The 23,856-nt window shown below is 37.1% G+C and overlaps 1 protein-coding gene across 8 annotated transcripts in view; it reads right to left on the reverse strand.

Annotated features, from left to right (window-relative positions):
* The window catches only part of SCAI (suppressor of cancer cell invasion), a 145,432-nt gene that overhangs the window by 31,462 nt on the left and 90,114 nt on the right, over positions 1 to 23,856 (reverse strand). For all 8 annotated transcript variants that reach the window (XR_014247770.1, XM_082403271.1, XM_082403277.1 and 5 more), the window contains 11 exons: positions 19,010 to 19,105; positions 18,355 to 18,441; positions 17,050 to 17,148; positions 8,977 to 9,073; positions 7,825 to 7,923; positions 7,521 to 7,673; positions 5,699 to 5,800; positions 5,032 to 5,133; positions 4,211 to 4,289; positions 2,412 to 2,511; positions 202 to 283 (listed from right to left, as the gene is read on the reverse strand). Coding sequence is in view for 7 of the 8 variants with exons in the window: in XM_082403271.1 (XP_082259397.1) it covers positions 202 to 283; positions 2,412 to 2,511; positions 4,211 to 4,289; positions 5,032 to 5,133; positions 5,699 to 5,800; positions 7,521 to 7,673; positions 7,825 to 7,923; positions 8,977 to 9,073; positions 17,050 to 17,148; positions 18,355 to 18,441; positions 19,010 to 19,105 (1,096 nt within the window). In the remaining variant the exon portion in view is untranslated. The remainder of the gene's footprint in view (positions 1 to 201; positions 284 to 2,411; positions 2,512 to 4,210; positions 4,290 to 5,031; positions 5,134 to 5,698; positions 5,801 to 7,520; positions 7,674 to 7,824; positions 7,924 to 8,976; positions 9,074 to 17,049; positions 17,149 to 18,354; positions 18,442 to 19,009; positions 19,106 to 23,856) is intronic.

Below are 23,856 nucleotides of genomic sequence, written 5' to 3' on the forward strand. Positions count from 1 at the left end.
TCCATTCATGCGTTTTCTTCTTGTTTCTATTCATAGCACCAGATCCTGACTAGCATGCACAACCTCAAAAGAAAAGAAAGACTAAATACAAACTGTGTAAAATTAAATAAAATAAAGCAAAATAAAAAGGCACATGTTCAGATTGGTTACCTCAGGGTGGTGCCATAGTGTCTAACGTGCAATAGCGCTCATGGAACTCACCTTATATGCAACACTATTGGATGAATCCACAATGATGAACAGGGGCTTCCTTGTGAAGGGATAGAGATCTCCAGGATGAAGGCTGGGAAAACAACAACAACAGTAACAATGAATGACTGTATAACTCTTATCAGCCAAGTCTCAGAAATCTTATTCATCAGTTTGGTCTGCTCACACCTCCTTTTTGTCACAGCACTGGGAGAAAAACAAAGATTAATTAAGCAAAAGACCAAAAAAGTCTGTATTTACTGGGGTAGACAAGTTAACAGCTTTATTTGGAAAAGAAAAATTCGGACATAATTATTATTCAAGAATATTCAAGCTAAAGAGAAGTCTACATATTTAATATATATATTAATATATTTAAAGATGGATTAATAAACACACATGAAAATCTCAGAAGTCAGCATTTAGGGCCTTACTTAGTATTTAAAAGTTCCTCCTAAGAACATGTTCTGAAAACAAGATGTAATAACACAACAAGATTTCTATTTCAATGAGTCTTTCAAAATCTATATCCATTTTAAAGATTTTTATTATTTTAAGCTATATCTTAATATTGCAGACAATAAGCAGGGGCTCCCCTTCTATTATGTACATTTCCTCTGGACATGTGCATCAGAATCAGCTGGGGTGCTTGTTAAAGATACAGATTCACTGGCCCACAGAAGGCTAAAGTCCAGTAACATGCTTTTTTTTTTTTAAAATAATGATTTTTTTAATCTTATTTTAATTAATTTATTTTTTAATATTTTTTATTTTTGGCTGTGTTGGGTCTTCGTTTCTGTGCGAGGGCTTTCTCTAGCTGTGGCAAGCGGGGGCCACTCTTCATTGCGGTGCGTGGGCCTCTCACTATCGCAGCCTCTCTTGTTGCGGAGCACAGGCTCCAGACGCGCAGGCTCAGTAATTGTGGCTCACGGTCCTAGTTGCTCCGTGGCATGTGGGATCTTCCCAGACCAGGGCTCGAACCCGTGTCCCCTGCATTGGCAGGCAGATTCTCAACCACTGCGCCACCAGGGAAGCCCCAGTAACATGCATTTGAGAACCACTGCTTAAGGTCGTGATTTTGGTGTGCATGCTCCTTCCCATGGTTGGTGGACAATGTGGGTAGTTTACAAATATTAATGTAAATGTAAATGTAAATATACAAAATGATGTTGTCAATGAGCAATATCATCAAACCCCAATATATTTCAAATACAGGCTTTTCTGATATAAATCATTTACAACTATGGTCAACTACAGCACCAACACATGGCTTGGGGGACCGTTAGCTATTATACATATAATTTGAAACATTTCCCTCTCTGCCCTCCCTTCCCCACTCTTTAATGTGAAGAGTTATGTTTTTATGTAAAGTGCTATTAGAAATGCAGTTTCAAGCACATCCAGTTTCCTCTATAATGAGACTGCTCTCTCTCAGCTAGGGAAATTTTAGAGCCCATAATGGCCCAACCAGTGAATGCACTGAGCAAACTTTCATGGATGAAAGCTCCTTGAAATCATACAGCTAACTTCATTTTTGCTATATCACACCAACAGAACCTTATATTAAAAAGCTTATATTGATTGGGCTTCCCTGGTGGCACAGTGGTTAAGAATCCACCTGCCAATGCAGGGGACACGGGTTCAAGCCCTGGTCCGGGAAGATCCCACATGCCACGGTGCAACTAAGCCCGTGCGCCACAACTACTGGGCCTGTGCTCTAGAGCCTGCGAGCCACAACTACTGAGCCTGTGTGCCACAACTACTGAAGCCCACGCACCTAGAGCCCGTGCCCTGCAACAAGAGAAGCCACCGCAATGAGAAGTCCATGCACCGCAACAAAGAGTAGCCCCCGCTCGCCGCAACTAGAGAAAAGCCCACGCGCAGCAACAAAGACCCAACACAGCCAAAAATAAAATTAATTTTAAAAAAGCTTATTTTGATATTAACATGCATCATGTCCTGACTTATTATTTATGTATATATTTATTGTCTCCTCCAACCTGAATGAACAGATCTCCAGTGACTGAATAGTTCCTGACATATAATACATACTCAATAAAAAATTGTAAAATAAATATTAACCAACAATTCTAATTGCCTAAGATAGTCAGAGCCTGAGATATTGCTGGAATCCAAATAAGTGTTATGAATAGCAGTCTAAGGGAACATTCCATTTTACTTAATATTTTATAAGAGAGAACTATAATTTTTATAATACATACCAGTGCATTTCCTTGTGAGACTGATTTCGTTTGTGGATGGCATCTCCATTTATAATATCCCGGTTACTATTAGTAAGTACCCCTCCAAAATCATAAGGACCTATAAAAAGAAAGGGAAGAATCCTAGACTTCAATTGGAGAGTAGCATTGATCTGATGTTCAAACACAAAGGTGTTGGGTGAATCTTTCATTGATACAAGTGGACGATAATTACAAAACATTTTTATTAATTGAAAATTTAGCATTTTAGTTTAACGTAGCATTTAAATGATTTCAGCATGTTGCCTGTTCCAATATTTTAAAAGATCATCTGACCATCTTCATCAGTTCTTCAGATTATAATGAGAAACAAAACAAGAATCTACTGCATCCCATTATTCTGGGTAAAAAAGAGATGGAGATCTGGGATGTTCAAAACGATCTTCTCATTTCAAGCAAAATTAAAATCTCAAGTTCAACAAAATTATTTAAGTAAGAAAGTTGCAGAATGAAGTCCTAATAATTTCTTAAATATAATTTTAAGAGGACCACTAATTATAAAATGTAGGGAAATTTTTGAATGGAACTTGAAAATTCTCACTGACAAAAACTTCATTTTTAAGAAAAGAATTAAAAAAATTTTTAAAAAATTTAAAAAAAAAGAAAAGAAAAGAATTACCAAATACCAGTGTAGGAAAAAATCCACTATCATTATTATTACATCAACCACTGTAATTCTGGTTTGGGAATTAGCCTTTTCCCACTGGTCCTATCAGTTAGTTAAACTCTTGTGTAAATGGAACAGTAACTGTGGGATGTTGGAATAATCTCTCTCAAAGGACCATTCAGTTAGTAACTACTGTACTTTGAAAAAAGTAAAACAAGATCAATACATTAGGCGGGGCCCAGAAAATCTGATTCAATAGTGTATAAGATATGGAAATAATTATTTATAAATAAAAGTACTAACTTTATCACCAAAAATTTAAAGTATTTATGATTTTGCATCACTTTTCATAGTGTTATATTTTATCCCTTAAAAAAATCACTGCAATGAAGAGAGATTTATCTTGTTTTGTTTTCATTTTAACACTTTAAGAGGATCTGTAGGTCATGCAAGGAAGATGGCAGGGACATGCATTGTATAAAGGAATGCAAATTTCAACAAACAAATGAGGAGGAAAATGTTAAGGATGTTAAGAACAATTTTTTCTTGTCCAGGTAAAGATTTAATTGCCTTGTTTACATCCAAGCTACACATATAATTCAACCAATTTCATATATTCTGGACTCACATGTTCTAGACAGCTTCAAGTTTTTATTCTAAAATAGCATCCCAATATTCTACAGATTGAATCCATAAAACCAAAGAAAGGACACAAAATAAAATCATGTCAAGGACTTGAACTTTCACAGTTACAAAAGTGCACTGATTTCTACAAGACTTTCAGCCACAGTGAAACCGCTGACCAGATTCCCTAACACACTGAAGGCTCAGAAAAATTCAACCATGTGAAGTAGATAATTAGGCTTGGTTATTCCATGCACATATATGTGTTTGCTTAACAGCAAATCTGTTAGAGAAGCATGCATGTAGTATGTGAAGTTGCTGATTTTTTTTAACTTCACCGTATAATATTTCAGCAAATAAAACAGACTGGGGTATCTACAAGATTGCCGATTCAGCAAATAGACCAGGTTTCAAATTTGGGAGCCTCCCTAGAAAACTTGAGATTGTCTGTGGGCTATGGGCCATTGCCTTGTAGAAAATAAAGAGAATTCAAGCCCTGCTCACGACAGGGAGCATTCCTTTATTGTACCTTCACTATCAGAACGACCTGTGGGGAAAACGCCAGTGGCTGACAGGTAAATCAGAAGCACACTATTGGCAGGCAGCTCCTGAAATTAAAGAAAATCACATATACAAAACGACAAACAGAAAACAACTGTTTTATTGAAAGTTCATGACATTTTAAAGTTGTAGGGAAAACAAGAACCTAATTTAACATATAATGGTCTCCCCCAAGAGAAAAGTCACTCTTGCTAGTTCCAACTTATAACTGTCTACACAGCAAAGATTCATTATTAACCTATAACCATTGCCAAAAGTTTTGAAGACAATCTCTGCTTCAAAACCCCATCATTTAAAGAACGTTCTCTGGAAAACTTAAAATGGAGAAGTAAAGATCCTGACTATAGGTCTAAAAGACAAACTTCCATCCGTGCCTTTCTCTATAAACTGAGAGGAATTCCCTACTCATGGTTCTTTCAGACAACCAAAATGTTTCCCAGAGCCACAATTCAGGTGGCTATTCTATTCATAGAACACGCCTATAAAATCTGCTCCTGTTTTTCAGTTCTGCATTGACTACTATGCCTAAAGCTAAGTTTAGCAAGAAAAACCCGGAGGAAGGAGAATGATAGTTAATCAATATTCTCGTTAATTAATGGTAGGGAACATTCATAACATAATAAGCAATTTCCATTCCAAAAATAGCTATGATTAGGATATTCTAAGGCAGTTTTCATTTTCATATTTTTCCTAAATTCTTGACTCAAACATTCAAAGAGAAGAGTGACTCTCAGATTCCATTTAAGGCACACTTTCACCATATACTAAAAAGTACTGGATGATAGATACCTTAAAAGATGCTGCTAAGAATGTGTATAGTTGGCTGAACGTTGGTTTGTAGAGCAGGTACTTGTGGGGGTTTTCTCGCCTGGTAGGCTTGTCAGCTGATTCCTATGTTTACACACAGAAAACAATGCACATACAGTCGGTCCTCTGCATCCGTGGATTCACCCAACCATGGATCAAAAATATTTAGAAAAAAAATTCCAGAAAGTTCCAAAAAGCAAAACTTGAATTTGCTGTGCACCAGCAACTATTTACATAACATTTACATCGTATTTACAACTATTTACATATAATTTACATTCTATTAGATGTTATAAGTAATCTAGAAATGATTCAAAGTATACGAGAGGATGTGCATAGGTTGTATGTAAACACTATGCCACTTTATATAAGGGACTTGAGCATCTGCGGGTTTGGGTATCCACGGGGGTCCTGGAACCAATCCCCCGTGGATACAGACGGATGACTATACAAACTGTACTTGACATATGAATTATCAATGCCTATTTTTACTATCTTCTTCATTAAATATCTTTTTCTATTAGCATTATGCTTATCTATTTCTCCTGTGTCTCATCAGGAGAATTCTTTATTCACACTCATGGCATTCGTTGAATAATAGCATTCCATGAGGAGCAGAAGCAGCAAATTGCAGGTGTAGGGAGATCACCTGCATTCCTGGTTTATTCATCTGGGAAGCTAAATTCATTGGCTCCCTTTCCAGGGCTTGTAACATCCGGAACATGTCAACAGTTAGTTCACTGAACTTAACCTGCAAGGAAAACAAACCTGACCGTTAATGCAGTACGCAGACCTTGAAGTGTTTAAAATCATATTATTACTCTTGACTTTCATGTGTACCTGATGACATTGGATATTTTATTCCAAAAAATTTCAAAAGACAGAAAGTTAAAAAAATTGTACAGTGATATCCTTATGCTCAATAGCTAGATCCTATAACATTAACATTTTTCTATACTTGCTTCATCATGTCTCGCTCCATCTATCAACACTTCTATCAATCCATCAATTTCCACGGGTATTTTTAAAAACAAAAAGTAGTCACGTAAACACAGAGACCTATATTAGATCCCATAAAACATGTTAACTTTTGGCAAAACAGCCAGGCTGAAATATGACTATGGCCCATTTTAAAATCACTTCATTACATTTTGGCACTACATAATGTTTAAGGTTGAATCCTGAGAATTGCCTGGAGGTCCAGTGGTTAGGACTTGGCGTTCTGACTGCCGGGGCCCTGGGTTCAGTCCCGGGTTGGGGAACTAAGACCCCACAAGCCACGTGGCATGGCAAAAAAAAAGAAGAAGAGAAAAGACTGTATCCTTTTCTATTTTGTTTTTTTGTTTTGTTTTTAACGACTTATTTTTTATTTATTTTTGGCTGCGTCAGGTCTCAGTTGTGGCATGCAGGCTCTTCACTGCAGTGTGCGGGTTTCTCTCTAGCTGTGATGTGCAGGTTTTCTCTTCTCTAGTTGTGGTGCGTGGGTTCCAGGGCGCCTGGGCTCTGTAGTTTCCGGCACACAGGCTCTCTCGTTGAGGCACGCGAGCTCAGTCGTTTTGGCGCACGGGGCTTAGTTGCTCTGTGGCATGTGGGATCTTAGTTCCCCGACTGGGGATCGAACCCGTGTCCTCTGCATTGTAAGGCGGATTCTTTACCACTGGACCACCAGGGAAGTCCCCTCCTTTTCTATTTTGAATAATACTTCTACAGAACTTCATGTAGGCAAGGTTTTAATTTAAATTAAAATGTTTTAATTTAGAAATTTGCAAATTAAAGCTTTAAAATCCAAAATTGGAGAATTATAAGAAAAAGTTAACAACAACAAAAATGATAGATGTAAGGGAAGGATCCAAAATTAAAACTTGTGTAAGTAATGCATATAGAAAAGTGTATCCACTGGTGACTTTTCCAATATCCCATAATTTTCAGTAAATTACATTTCTAGTACCTTAAATCCTCATCGTCATGGGACTATTCTGTCATGAAAAAATATTTGAAATCTGCTTTTGACAAATGTACTTAAAAATAACTCCTCCCCCATTTTTGCCTGATTGTAAAGGTAATATACAGATTTAGAAAGTTGTAAGGAAGAAAATAAAAATCACTTAAAATTTTGCTAAATTTTTTAGAGATAAATCTTTTACGATATTGGTAAATTTCTTCCTTGTCTTTTTCTTGTGCATATATGTATTATATGTAGACATTTTAACATATATAATAAAATAATTCTGTTTACATAGGTCCATATTATTTTCACTTGCCATATCATAAGTATCTTCTTCTGTGATTAAAAATTCTTTCTAAACCATTTAAATGTCTGTAGTACAGTCCATATATAGACACAGCATAATTTAATTAACTATTTCCTAGCAAATGGATGTTAGGATATTTACAAGGAAATAATTCTGTAACAATCAAAAGTACTATTTTTCAAAGTGAATTTTAAGCATAATTCCTTCACAATTCTTTACCTGGTTATTACAATTACCAATAATGAGTGCATCAGCCAGAGACAACTGTCCCACAATCATGCCCTGTTCCAGCAATGGGGCTCCTGTTTCAGCAAGGCGATTAGACGTGATAACAATGGTATTATCATCATTTAATACCATCACAGGGTCTGCCTGGAGAAAAAGCAGTAAGTGGTTGATGGCCAAGACAAAATGTCAATATAAGAAGTTATTCCTTCTTTTTGACATATACACACAATAAAAAAGTATACCACATATGCATTTACATACATAATTATGACAACCTTTCTTGTCAAGAACTGACCTCAATGAAAGCTGCTACTTCTTGAAGCACCAGGTTCCATTCCACTTGATCTTCAGTATTAAAGCGGTGAGTATAATCTTCAATTTCATCCGAGAGTTCCTGATTTTACAATATCATGAAGAGAAATGGTTATCGAAAAAAACCCATAAAAGTAGATTGTATATTGTACCATACTCCTGACAGAAACTGATACAGTTAAGAAGTTTGATTATTATCAATATACGGTCCCAGTTATAACCAAAACAAAGAGTGAAAATTACATGGGCTTGCTTCAAAATCAAAAACTCCAAAATGATAACACATCAATAAGATCTTCATAGAAATCCACAGTGACCCATACCTACTCAGTGCTACATCAGCAATGACTTTAGTAATAGGAAACTCTTAAAGGTAAACCCCCAAAATTTTAACATAAAAAAAAATGAATATAAATTCTTTGTCTTTATATCATACTATTTCTTTTGGAAATAATCTTATTAGTAACTGGGGATGGAGGAAGAAGGCTTGTCAAAACTAGCATGTTATACTGAATCACTTTGCTGTACACCTGAAAATAACACAATACTGTAAATTAACTATACTTCAATAAAAAAAACCCCAAAACTAGCGTGTTATACTTGAGCACCAAAAAATCAAGAAGTATGCCATTGAAACCACTAACTGAATACAGAGTGTAACCAGAACGTAGCATGCAATAATTACAGATATTAAGTGAATCTAGAATGCAGTTAACTCTTAATTACCTGAGTTAATGAAGGACAGAGTGATGCAGACATACTAAAGGAAGGAAAAATCAAAACTCATTCACACCTTTGTAAAACATTTTTCTTGACCTAACTTTTCAATTATTTTCTTAAACCAAATATTTTAACTTTTGTTTGCATTTGCCAACCATTCACTGATGGGTGATGAAATGTAAAATAAGCTGAGGGGACAAAAGTAAGAAATTAAGACAATTATCTCTGGTGTATTTGAAATATGAAGAGCTGGAAAAATTTTTTATCATTACCCTTGTCAGAAGTTACCATACTCTCAAAGTTGTAATGATTTAGATATATCAAAATTATTTTAACCTTAAATCTATTTTTAAAAAACAAAATTATCCATAGACAATGAGAGATTAGGATTTTAATTATTTTAAAGTACATTTACCTTCACCAGATCCTTTACAACATCCATTTTGTTGAGAAGAAGACAAACTACTATAAATCTTGCATAGTATCGTAGCTTCTTAACTACCAACTCAGGTCTATGGTAGATAAATGGAAAATTATTCATGAGATTTAAAAAAATATGCTTTTTGATTTTTCTAACTTTCTGATAGCTTTTTAAACTCTTCTGATACTATTTTGCACAGTTATAAACATTGCTTCCTATAACCTATAGTCTTTTAACACATTTCTTACTCAGTGGTTCATTACATTGTTCATTCATATATTAATTCATTCAACAAGTATCTATTGAAACTTAGATGCATCAGGCACTATGCTAAGTACTAGATTACAATGATTTAAAAAAAAAAAACTATAGACACAGTCCCTTCCCTCACAGACCTTACAGACAGAAAAGTATTTAAAATGTAGAGGAGACGGATAAATACTTAAAATAGTGGAATAAATATTACAATGATGTAATATTACAAAATATTACAATGATTACAATTTGAGCCCACAGGACAGGATCTTGGGTGAGAGAAGGCGTCTTAGCGAGAGTAATGTTTAAGTTAAGACTATAAGGAAGACGTTACAGTAGAAACTAACACAACATTGTAAAACAACTATACCCCACTAAAAAAAATTAAAAAAAAAAAGATTATAAGGAAGATGATGGCTTCCCTGGTGGCACAGTGGTTAAGAATCCGCCTGCCAATGCAGGGAACACAGGTTCGAGCCCTGGTCCTGGAAGATCCCACATGCTGCGGAGCAACAAAGCCCGTGCGCCACAACTACTGAGCCTGCGCTCTACAGCCTGTGAGCCCCAACTACTGAGCCCGTGTGCCACAGCTACTGAAGCCTGCGTGCCTAGAACTTGTGCTCTGCAACAAGAGAAGCCACTGCAATGAGAAGCCCATGCACCACAATGAAGAGTAGCCCCTGCTCGCCACAACTAGAGAAAGCCTGTGTGCAGCAACGAAGACCCAACGCAGCCAAAAATAAATAAATAAATAAATAAATAAATAAATAAATTTTTTAAATTAAAAAAAGATGAGAAGACAAAGTCAGGAAAATATGAGGCAAAAAGAGTTCTAGGAAGATCAGTCTTTGTTTTGAAATCTTATTTTTCTAACGTTAATACAATCAAGCCAGTTTCCTTATGCTTACTATTTGTATGCCATATCTTTTTCTATCCCTCTACTTTCAAGTACCTGTGTCTTTTCATTGTAATGCATCTTTTGTAGACAGTATATAGTTAGGTCTTGCTTTTTTATCCACTTTGGCAATCTCTGCCATGTACACTCAGGAACTCAGACCATTTACATTTAGCCTTACTGTTGCCTTGGCTGAGTTTGCAACTCTCACTCTGCTATTTGTTCTCTACTTGCCCCTTCTGTGTTTGTGGTCCTCTACTGCTCCCTCCTTGCTTTCTTTTCAGCTAATCAAATACATTTTAGTATTCTATTTTATACCCTCTATCAGCTTCTTACTTATACTCCTTCATTACTGTTCTTTTCGTGATTGCTAGGAATAGCAACACACGTCCTTAACTTATTAAAGGCTATTTACAATCTATATTACACCTCTTCACGCCTGACCCTTAATACTTATCCCTATCTGGAATTCCCTGGCAGTCCAGTGGTTAGGACTCCGAGCTCTCACTGCTGAGGGCCTGGGTTCGATCCCTGATCGGGGAACTAATATCCCTCAAGCCTCACAGTGTAGCCAAAAATACATATATATATTTATCCCTTATCAATTCAAACCGGACATTTCCAATTTCTATTTCCTGTTTTCCACACCCTGCATTACAAATATAATAACCTTACAACAATATATTTTTTGTATATGTTTCCCATTTTCCATAATAAAAATTTTTTAAATTCCCCTTTGACCCATGAATTATTTAGAAATGTGTCTACTGATTAACATAATGATTTTTTTAAACTATGTCTCGTTCTTAATTTTTAATGGAATTGCACCACGGTTAGACAATGTATACTTGAAAAATTATTGAAACTATTTTTGTGGCAAATATAAGTCAACTTCACAAAAGTTTCATATAAGCTTGAAAATTATGTGCATTCGCTTATTGTTATGTGCACTTTCATGCACATTAGAACAAGTTTTCAATTATGTTGCTCAAATCTTACAGTTGCTTATCTTCTTCACACATAAATTATTAAATGTTATATTAAAAATCTCCATGTACAATACATGTGACCATTTATCAATTTCTCCCAGAAAATATGCCATTTTTTGCTTTGTTTATTATTATGCTACATTACTGGGCATATACAAGTTTAGAAATTTTTTATTTTCCTGAGTTGTTCCTTTTATCATTATGAAGTAAAGCTCCATCCTTAATAATATTTTCTGCCTTAAATATAAATAATGTATACATAAATAGAGCAGCATTTCTTCCCCTTAGTATCTGTCTCATTTGTCTTTTCCTATGTACCTTATATCTTTGGAGGACCTCTTGTAGATAGTATATTATTGAATTTTTCTTAAAAAGGCATACTGATAATCTCTGACTTTTCCCTAGGAAGTTTAGATCACTTTCATTGACTATGATTACCAATGTACTTGGACTTGTTTCTACTTTATTATTTCATGCTATAATTATACTTTTCTTCATATATATTCTTTTCATACTTTTTACTGGAATGATCATAATTCACTTTCCTCCCCCTTCAACCTGTTTTGAATTTACACCTTCTCCTTACGTTCTTTAAAAATATTTTTCTTAATATTTTAATAAGCAAACTTTACTTACTCTAAGCTTCCTCTGAACAATAAATGGATCTTATTAGTATGGTTGAATTCTTTATTTTCTCCCTTCTTTCACGTTGTTTTCCAGGATTTGGCCCGATTTTATCTTAATAACCTCAATTAGCCATTATTACAATGATTACTGTCTTATAAAGTCCATGCCTTTTTAGCAAGCCAGGGGATAATTTCTTCTCATGAATCCTTGTATATCATCCTTTCCTTTTAGTTTCAATTTTCCTCTTCCTGAAGAAATCCTTAGAAGTTCCTTTATGTCACCAAAACCAACCATGCCCCTGCAAGGCTGTCATAGCACTGGTCAGAGGGTTAATGACCTGGGGATTTCCCTCACGTTCTTGACAGCTAAGTTTTCCATTTAAAGGGATGGTTGATCCTTTTTTATTAAATAAATTTATTTATTTAAAAATTTTTATTTATTTTTAATTTTATTTATTGTTTCTGGCTGCGTTGGGTCTTCACTGCTGCGCACAGGCTTTTCTCTGGTTGCAGCGAGCGGGGGCTACTCTTCATTGCGGTACACGGGCTTCTCATTGTGGTGGCTTCTCCTGTTGCAGAGCACAGGCTCTAGGTGCGCGGGCTTCAGGAGCTGTTCCACACGGGCTCAGTAGTTGGGGCTCGCGGGCTCTAGAGCGCAGGCTCAGTAGTTGTGGCGCACACAGCACTGGTGCACTGTGTTGCTCCGCAGCATGCAGGATCTTCCCGGACCAGGGATGGAACCCGTGTCCCCTGCACTGGCAGGCAGATTCTCAACCACTGCGCCATGAGGGAAGCCCCAAATTTATTTATTTTATTTATTGATTTTTGGCTGCATTGGGTCTTCGTTGCTGTGCGTGGGCTTTCTCTAGTTGTGGCGAGCAGGGGCCACTCTTTGCTGCAGTGCACAGGCTTCTCATTGTGGTGGCTACTCTTTGTTGCGGAGCACGGGCTCTAGGCACACGGGCTTCAGTAGTTGTAGCACACAGGCTTAGTTGCTCTGTGGCATGTGGGATCTTCCCAGACCAGGGATTAAACCCGTGTCCCCTGTACTGGCAGCCGGATTCTTAACCGCTGCACCATCAGGGAAGTCCCGCAATGGTTGCTCTTTTTTAGCCAGTACTTCTAGGTGTTTTGAAGACACTATTTTAGATCATCTAGGCTGACACACTGTCAGAAGAGGAATTCAAAACGGAAGGAAAATTTGTAGGAGGTTGATGTCAATTCATACTTAAAATATTAATAAGACAATTCCATTAATTTTTTGAGAAAAAAACAGGTTCTATGAATCTATATGATAAATTATACAATCATGTAACACAGGCTACATGAACATATACTGAACCAGGGATTGGCAAACTTTCTGTAAATGGCCAGACGGTGAATATTTTAGGTATTGCAGGCCAAATACGGTGTCTATAGCATATTTAACTTTTCTTTTTTCACAACCCTTTAAAAACGTATAAAGGATTCTAAGCTACCAGACAGTACAAAACCAGGCCATAGTTTGCAGATCCCTGTATTAAATATACATACAGAAGTGAGTAGAGGCATTCTGTTTTGGAAACCACTGTGTTGAACTGCTATCCACTCATACACACGAGAGGCTATCCTATCAAGCCTGAAAACCTGAATGATGACCCACAGCCTTCTGCCTGCTGCAGAAGAAGTCATCCTGTGAAGCTCACGACTGGGAGGTGTCAAGGTCTTCAAGTTTAGATTCACATTTTCCACTATTAAAAACTTCAGGGCTTCCCTGGTGGCACAGTGGTTAAGAATTAGCCTGTGAGCTCTATTTACAATAGCCAGGACTTGGAAGCAACCTAAGTGTCCATCAACAGATGAATGGATAAAGAAGATGTGGCACATATATACAATGGAATATTACTCAGCCATAAAAAGAAACGAAATTGAGTTATTTGTAGTGAGGTGGATGGACATAGAGTCTGTCATACAGAGTGAAATAAGTCAGAAAGAGAAAAACATATACCGTATGCTAACACATATATATGGAATCTAAAAAAAGAAAAAAAAATGGTTCTGAAGAACCTAGGTGCAGGACAGGAATAAAGACGCAGATGTAGAGAATGGACTTGAGGACACGGGGAGGGGGAAGGGTAAGCTGGGACGAAGTGAGAGAGTGGCATGGACTTATAAATACTACCAAATGTAAAATAGATAGCTAGTGGGAAGCAGCCATATAGCACAGGGAGACCAGCTCGGTGCTTTGTGACCACCTAGAGCGGTGGGATGGGGAGGGTGGGAGGGAGACGCAAGAGGGAGGAGATATGGGGACATATGTATATGTATAGCTGATTCACTTTGTTATAGAGCAGAAACTAACACACAAACAAACAAACAAAAAGAATCCGCCTGCCAATGCAGGGGACATGCGTTTGAGCCCTGGTCCGGAAAGATCCCACGTGCCATGGAGCACCTAAGCCTGTGCCATAACTACTGAGCCTGTAGTCTAGAACCCGCAAGCCTCAACTACCGAAGCCTGCGTGCCTAGAGCCCGTGCTCCGCAACAGGAGAAGCCACTGCAATGAGAAGCCTGCGCACCACAACGAAGAGTAGCCCCACTCACCGCAACTAGAGAAAGCCCGTGTGCAGCAACGAAGACCCAATGCAGCCAAAAAAAAAATAAATAAAATAAATAAATTAAGAAAATAAAAAATAAAAACTTCAGTACTGTCACCACTAGAGGTGACATGATTCTCTTTGGCAAAGTTCTTCTGGCACTCCAGAATTGCCACCTCATCCAACCTGTTAGGACCACTACTTGTAAGATGCCGACTCTTGACACATCTGCCTGAGAAACTGTTTTTCCGGGTGGCTGACTGAAATATCTCCCCCCAGCCTCTGTGTGCTTGGAAACTTCACCTTCTCAGTATCTAACTCTGACCAGATTCAGCCTTAGTCATTTACAACCATCGGGGTTTGCAGCTTCTAGGACAAGTGATTATGTGCTATTGTCTCCTCTGCTAAACAGGATGGGCCACGGAATTGAGACATGCTGAGAGTTGTGTATTTTTGGTGATGGGCAGTCACCTTGGTAATTGTTGGAACATACCATTCCTCCTGGCTTTGACACAATCCTTAGGTACTGAGACAATGCAGAGAGAACCTGGCCTTTGGAGGAGAGATTTTTGCTTTTTAAAGCTACTGTGAAATCGTGGAATACTTTCTTACTCAGTTTTAATCTACCAGCTGTTAATTTTAGCAGCTGCTGCCAACTGCTACCTTGACTGGCCCCCTTGCCCTTGATGAACTGAGAAACAAACAACTTACCAACTGAACAAAATCCTTCCTAAGGTACAGGGAACAAGGTCAAGATTTCACAGACTGGACTGTCCTTTGATGCTAAGTTAGTGGCCTAAGGCAAGAGATTTTGTCATCCTGGTTCCAAATAATCCCACCTCTGTTCGTCTACCCTGCTCTAGGAGGCAGCACAGGAAAACAATTCATATGTGGTGTTTGCTATTAGGGTAGCAAATGATTTTAGTAAGTCAGACTGTTGGGTTTTAAGCCAAGGGACCTAAGGCCAATTTCCCTTTTGGCAAATTAGAAAATGCAGAAAAGTGAATTATATAAGGTATTTTACTATTGCTTAAAATAGTTCTTTGCTTACATGTATTTTTCATACTCATAAAGTGTTACATAGCCCTTTTGCATTTTTTTAGGGATATAATTTATCTCACCAAGAATTCAGACAAATTGTACAACATGAACGCAAAAAAAGGGGGAGTTGGAGGAAAGACATCTATGGTGAAAGTATCTGAAGCAAACCATAAGAAAATCTGAAAGGATAGTAATTGATGGAACCTCCTGATAGAAGGAGGAAGTAAGGCCAAAAAGACTTGGGGGAAAAATGTAGACTTCGGCATCCACACACCTTACTTGTTTCAAGCAAACTCCTCTAGACAAGTTTGAACAAGATTTGCAAGGGAATGAAGGGGATTTACAAGAGTGGGACTTTCCCCAAAATGTTGCTATTTAGCTGGAAAGCTTATGGTAGCCAACCACAAAGTGTTCTCCAGAAAAATAGGTAAAAACTATGTTTTCTTCTATTCCTAAGAGAATATAATCTTTCCACTTACATAACAACTGTGAGTTCTGTTGCTGAGAGTAGAAAGAGCTTTCAGATATTCCAACAATTCCTGGAATGCTAGCAATAAAGATTCTCCAGCAGATCCCTGATTTCTTCAATAATTACTTTCTCATCTGGAATCTACCTGTACTCCAAATATGTCTGGGACACCCATGAAAAGGTAATCATCTAAAAGGAAAAGAGAGGGATTTCCCTGTAGTCCAGTGGTAAAGAATCCACCTTCCAATGCAGGGGACACGGGTTCGATCCCTGGTCTGGGGAACTAAGATCCCACATGCCGTGCGGCAACTGAGCCCGTGCCACAACTACTGAGCTCATGCGTCTCAACAAGAGAGCCCGCATACTGTGAACTACAGAGCCCATGTGCTCTGGAGCCCACACACCACAATTACAGAGCCCACACGCCCTGGAACCCGCATGCCACAACTAGAGAGAAGCCCGCGTGCCACAAGAAGAGCCCGCGCACCACAGTGAAAGATCCCGCTTGCCTCAATGAAGATCCCGCGTGCTGAAACTAAGATCTGACACAGCCAAAAAAATAAAGAAAATAAAGAAATAAAAATAAATAAATATTAAAAGGGAAAGAGTACACTTGTCCGGCTTCTTTTCATTTTCCTTCTCTCACCCTAGCATTGACCACGCTGCCAGATACATAATAAGTGCTCAACAGATTACTATTGGGGTTGAATAACTTCTACATGATTTCTTTTTTTTCCCTAACAGTGGAGCTACACAACTGCAAAATGGTATTGGATTTATAAAAGAAAATTCAAACAGCATTACAGCCTTTTCTTTAGTCCTGTATGACAGTTGTCAACAGGGTTTTGAATGTATACGAACTAAGATGACACAGGCTAAACAGAACAAAGGTATCAGCTAAGCCTCATTTTGGAGTTGTTTCTTTTCTATGAAACTCTGTGTGACCCCAATCTCTCATAAAGAAATAATCCACCCTTCCTTTGTGCTCTGACTCTACCCTGGTACTGTGACATCTGTTACAACATCTGTAATATTTATTGTTTTTAGGTAACACATCTCCATATGCTTAAGAAGGTCTAGTATATAGCAGGTACTCAATACAGCCCATTAAATGAATTAAAGTTATAAAAAAATGTGTGATTTTCTGCATAATTTCCACAGACTAAAAATGCTGAGTGCTTTATCTTCTTCTTTCTGAAAATGGTAGGTGCATACCTGTCCTCTTTATTGACTTGAGAATAATATGATCTCTGTCTGATTGCAGAATAGAAGGAGAAAGCCTCATTCAGATAGCTGGTCTCAGATGTGCGCAGGCTGTGAGAAGAAAAAGAAACTCTTTACATTTGACAGGATCTCAAACTCTTCACCATGATAAATACTTGTTCCATTATTCCTCTCTTCCTCTACTCCAGGGGATGGGAATGACTATCCTAAATTTGAATCAGCAAAGCAATAATCATATCACCCTTAAAATATATAAAAAGAATAGTAACGATAATAAAAAAAAAACACCTCCCCGCTGCTCCCAAGCCTTTTTTGATGGCAACCCAGAGTACGCATTATCCTCATTCTTCGAAGGGCCTCTCCAAACAGCCTTCCACTCAGTTAAATCTTTCCACCTGGGACCAGGTCTTTCATGACCTTCCCCAAATTCATATAGTAATTTGCCCTTTGGCTCATTTCTTTAGTTTTTTCTCAGAGGACTCAGAAATGGACTAATCCATATTAATCTTCATAGGATGCTGGTGAGTTGGATTTTCTGTTTAACATTTCTAGTTTGTTTTTTTAATCAGAGTCTAGTTGACATACAATAACATTTGTAGTGTTACAAGGGATTTCTTAAGAAAATATTCTACCAGGGAAGGTGATTTTAATGATGGGAATCTGGGTGGCATGCCAAAAGACAGGGAAAGGAAGGAATTTTCTGGCCTATTGAACTACAAATGGTCCAAGCCTTTTTATGAAACACCTGGTATCACTTAATGATAATGAGAGATTTAGATCCTAAAAGGAGCTCTCTTCTTTCCTTGACTCATGGGTGGGACTATATAGATGATATTGCTCTAAGGATAGAGTCTAAAGTATCTTTATTGACTTCATGTAACCTTTTAGACATATATGAGGATGAGCTTTAAGGTATCCTCCTGAAAACCACTCCTTCAAACATACCAGTTATGATATGTCCTTGTACAGTATCAAGATTCAGGTGAAGCCATTAAGAACCATATAATTCATTTAGTATTTATCTTTGATCTAAAACCAAGATCATACTCCTTTAAGTTTACAAATGAGTCTGACCAAACGAACTGTGTGGAAGGTGAGCCTCTGAAGCAAATAATGTCACTTTGATTATGGAAGGTCATTTAAAAATGCTGTCTTGATCAATATGATCTGAACTTTTAGGATTTCATTTGTAACTCCTCAGTTTTCCCTCCTACCAGGTATGTATCGATGCATACTTCTGCATGCTGTGTTTAAATCAGAACAATGCTTTATGTTTTCCATTTGCAATTCACTTACTAATAATGGTAGTAGAGCTGCCCAATCTTAGAAGCAATTTCCCCTATTTGCCACCGCTTCAAGCCATACCGATTATCCAAGACTTGTCTGTTGTACATAGGAAATAAGAAAATAGAAATAAGAGACTATAAATTTCAAAAAATAACCAAATCTGTTAATTTAATAGGATAAAGTACCACCCAATTCATCATGAAATTTTGAATACATAAATTGAAATTCATGAATTTTTCATGAGAGTTCAACATAATCATTCAATTAAATTCAAAAAGCATTTATGTCTATTTAAAGTAAGTTGAAATATAAAAACAAACTTCTTTGAGCTACATGCATGAAAATTAGAAGCAACACCCCCCTGCCAAATAGCTCTGCCCAAAAAACAACATCTATTTTTAGGATGAAACCATGAATCTGCCTATCCATGTTAGAGTTAATCTGCACCATTTCAGATAATATTGTCTTTAAAAATCAAATAGTATTTACATTTGACAACCTTAAATAAACAGGGAAAAATCAGTTTGTTTTCATTTGGGTCACAAAGATGAAATATATTAAGATACACGAAGAGATAAAAAGCACTGCGGCGGTATATATTAGTCAAAACTGTTACTAATAAAAAATGGACCCTCACTCTCCTTTAACTGTAAAAATCCTTTACCGGTGCTGCTGCTGGAACTTCCAGAGTTTGGTGTAAACATCAAAAGTTCTTCCAAAATAAGACTGCCACTGCTTCTGCCCATATTGTGGCAAATCTCTGTAATGACAAGTAAACATACATTAATTTTAAAACTCGTATGCTACTTGGAAATTGAGTCTTATGATGATACAAACTGGACGGATTTAAAGCACTTGCATTCAGGCTTTCCTTAAAAAAAAAAAAAAGGTACATTTTTTAGAGCAGAAATAGTTCTATTACGGGGGTCCAGTACACATTCTTTCCTGTTCTTCTCTCCTACCTCTGACAGCTCCTTTGTAGGCTCCTCTGTAGATGCCTCTCCCATGAGGTTTCTAGCACAATCTCCCTTCTTTCTGGGTGCTCTTATTCATACTCACTTATATACTGATAACTTCCACATGTTTGTCTTCAGCTAAGAACTCAGCACTTGGAAAAACATTGCTTTAGGGAATAAATCTAGAAGTGGATGTGCAGGTGGTATTGTTCTCAACTATTCTACCCCCTCCCTATAAGTGAAACTATATATCCTTGTCCTTGGGCCTGGCCATTTAACTTGCTTTGGCCGATGAAATATAAGTTATTTACCACATGTCTGAGAAGAAGATTTAAGAGGTATTACATGGTTCAGCATTTTTACTTTTCCCTCTGACCTAAGACCAAGATAGGGCTGCTCCTCAGCCTGGAACACAGAAGGCACATTTAATGGAGCCTCAGAACTGCAGACAACTTGTAGCTAAAATGGGAGCCGGAAATAAATCTCTACTATAGTAAGGTACTAAAATTTTGGAGTTATTACAGCAGCCAGTAGAGTTATTACAGCAAAAGCTAGTACAGAAACCGGTACCAGGACTAGGTTATTGTCCTAAGAAATACATTATGTGACACTGGCATTGAGACTGAGTGTCAAGTAACTGTTACTGAAAGCTGTCATATAATACAGTGGCAAAACTGCATTTGCCTGCAATAACTTGGAAAGTAGATAATGTGACTAATGAACTTGTGGATTTATACAAATAAGCCAGGAAACAGTATGCTACTAGGCACACGTAACAAAATATGAGAAAGAGATGAACTCAAAAAAACTAGCTGCGAGCAGGGCTGAAAAGGAAAAGAGGAAATCCACAAATTCCAGAACTTTCAAGATTGACAAATACAACAATTTCTAATGCATAAATGTAAAAGACCCAGCTGAGACATGCTAGCTATGAACAGCACCTAGACAGTCTCATCCCCAGGGCAAAACCTCTTCATTAAAGCCTGTGAAGAAATTTATGAAAGCGGTGCCAAGTACATTCTTTCAGGGGGACAAAATACATCTGGGGAAAGAATCTAAGGATTTGGCTGTCTTGTAGAAGCTTGATAAGCTCAAGGTTACCTGTAAAAGAGTCTAGAAGTGAGAGAGGGGAGTGTCTCGAAATACTGTGGCCATGGCTATTGGTACATGGAAGCTAACCTGAATCAAACAGAGTCAATGAAATCTTGAGAGCGTTGTACTCTCAAAAGCCATTTGTGTTATAAAGGAATAATAAATATTCATTGATTACAGCATGGAACACTTCTTATCTCACTCATGCAACTGTGGACAGCTAGTAGCGGATGGTCTCCCCTGAATGTTTAGCCTGGCTGGCGGCTAAGGTGCTGGGTCAGATGTTTCTCATCTAACAGGCTAGCTTGGGTCCATTTACATGAGGTGGTTGCAAGGATCCCAACAGCAGCAAAAGGGAGGGCAGCTCAGATATGCATTTTTCTTTTCAAGTCTTTCCATCATGTTTGCACCGTCCCATCAGGTAAAACAAATCTCATGGCCAAGCCCAGCGTCAGTGTGAGAGGGGGATGACTCATGGGCATGGATATGGGGAAGGGAATGACTTTTACAAACAATCTGTCACAGAGACCTTATGTTTTTCTTTATTTTTCAATTTCTTTTAAAATAAACAAACAAATAAATAAATTTATTTATTTATTTACTTATTTATTTATTTATGGCTGCATTGGGACTTTGTTGCTGTGCATGGGCTTTCTCTAGTTGCGGTGAGCGGGGGCTACTTTTCATTGCGGTGCACAGGTTTCTCACTGCGGTGGCTTCTCTTTGTTGCGGAGCACGTGCCCTAGGTGCACGGGCTCAGTAGTTGTGGTGTACGAGCTTAGTTGCTCGGCGGCATGTGGGATCTTCCCAGACCAGGGCTCGAACCCATGTTGCCTGCAGTGGCAGGCGGATTCTTAACCACTGCGCCACCATGGAAGTCCCTCTTTTTCAGTTTTGAAAACATGTCTCTTAGAAAACAAAAATACTATACAGTGTATAAAGCAAGAAATAGAAAACACCTTACTGCTTTTCCTTTCTAGTTCCCAGAAATAACCCCCATTGAAAATGCATTTTCTCTATATATTTAAACATATGTCAGTTTATCTATTATTTTACATAAATGTGATCAAACTATATATAATATTCTGTAACATGCTGTTTTAGTTTAATAATATATCAGGTTTCTTTAATGCATATAGAATTACATCAGTATTTACTGTGTACAGTGTAGTATATAATGAACCAATTTACTTAACCAATCCCCTCCTGATGGACAATCATATTGCTTCCAGTTTTTCCCTGTCATAAAAATGCTGCAATAAACATCTTCATACTAATAAACTTGAATAGTTATGTGATATGAGTAAAAGGCAAATTTCTGTAAGTGGAATTAATGAGTAAAAGATTTGCATTTCTGTACCAGATGTTAAGACAATGAGTAAAAAAGCAAAAGGTTTTCCTACCCAAAATTTTCAGACACTACATTACAAGAATGAACTAGTAATTCCAGTTTTAAATCTATTTCCATTATCCTTACGATAAGTAGAAACTCATTTCAGATTACCGAATAGGTTAACTAGAGACACTAGTTTCCAAATTTATTGCAAGTTTTTATCCTTTTTATGTCTCCATGGATCCCTAGTGAGAGGTTGCATTAGGAAGAGCTAATCAGTTATTTTTATTTTTATTTTTTAATTTTTTTTAGTTATTTCTGAGATATACATTTTAAAATAATAACTAGAAATATGACTTATAACATTATACCAGAACATATAAGATTTTTAGGAATTTCATGCAATGTCTGAAACATTTATATTAACATATTTCCATACAAATAACCCCAAAAAAGTTTAGTATTAGTTTTGTTTTTTTTAATTTTTGAATTTTATTTATTTTTTTATACAGCAGGTTATTAGTCATCAATTTCATACACAACAGTGTATACATGTCAATCCCAATCGCCCAATTCAGCACACCACCACCACCACCCCCGCCGCCTTCCCCCCTCGGTGTAAATACGTTTGTTCTCTACATCTGTGTCTCTATTTCTGCCCTGCAAACCGGTTCATCTGTACCATTTTTCTAGGTTCCACATATATGCGTTAATATACGATATTTGTTTTTCTCTTTCTGACTTAACTTCACTCTGTATGACAGTCTTTAGATCCATCCACGTCTCAACAAATGACCCAATTTCATTCCTTTTTATGGCTGAGTAATATTCCATTGTATATATGTACCACATCTTCTTTAACCATTTGTCTGTCGATGGGCATTTAGGTTGTTTCCATGACCTGGCTATTGTAAATACTGCTGCAATGAACATTGGGGTGCATGTGTCTTTTTGAATTATGGTTTTCTCTAGGTATATGCCCAGTACTGGGATTGCTGGGTCATATGGTAATTCTATTTTTAGCTTTTTAAGGAACCTCCATACTGGTCTCCACAGTGGCGGTATCAATTTACACTCCCACCAACAGTGCAAGAGGGTTCCCTTTTCTCCACACCCACTCCAGCATTTGTTGTTTGTAGATTTTCTGATGATGCCCATTCTAAGTGGTGTGAGGTGATACCTCATTGTAGTTATGATTTGCATTTCTCTAATAATTAGTGATGTTGAGCAGCTTTTCATGTGCTTCTTGGCCATCTGTATGTCTTCTTTGGAGAAATGTCTATTTACGTCTTCTGCCCATTTTTGGATTGGGTTGTTTCTTTAATATTGAGTTGCATGAGCTCTTTATATATTTTGGAGATTAATCCTTTATCCGTTGATCCATTTGCAAATATTTTCTCCCATTCTGACGGCTGTCTTTTCATCTTTTTTTTTTTTTTTTTTTTTTTTTTAATGTCTGAAACATTTATATTAACATATTTCCATACATATTTCCATACAAGTACAAATATAAGATTTTTAGAAATTTCATGTAATGTCTGAAACATTTATATTAACATATTTCCATACATATTTCCATACACATACAAATATGATTTTTAGAAATTTCATGTAATGTCTGAAACATTTATATTAACATATTTCCATACATATTTCCATACAAATACAAATATAAGATTTTTAGAAATTTCATGTAATGTCTGAAACATTTATATTAACATGTTTCCATACAAATAACCCAATGAAAGTTTAGTATTAGTTGTTTTGTTTGTTTTTTTATACTGCAGGTTCTTATTAGGCATCAGTTTTATACACATCAGTGTATACATGTCAATCCCAATCGCCCAATTCAGCACACCACCATCCCCACCCCACCGCAGTTTCCCCCCCTTGGTGTCCATATGTCCATTCTCTACATCTGTGTCTCAACTTCTGCCCTGCAAACTGGCTCATCTGTACCATTTTTCTAGGTTCCGCATACATGCATTAATATACGATATTTGTTTTTCTCTTTCTGACTTACTTCACTCTGTATGACAGTCTCTAGATCCATCCACTTCTCAACAAATGACTCAATTTCGTTCCTTTTTATGGCTGAGTAATATTCCATTGTATATATGTACCACATCT

The sequence above is a fragment of the Balaenoptera borealis genome (assembly GCF_965194805.1).
Source record: "Balaenoptera borealis genome assembly, chromosome: 8".
Taxonomy (NCBI): domain Eukaryota; kingdom Metazoa; phylum Chordata; class Mammalia; order Artiodactyla; family Balaenopteridae; genus Balaenoptera; species Balaenoptera borealis.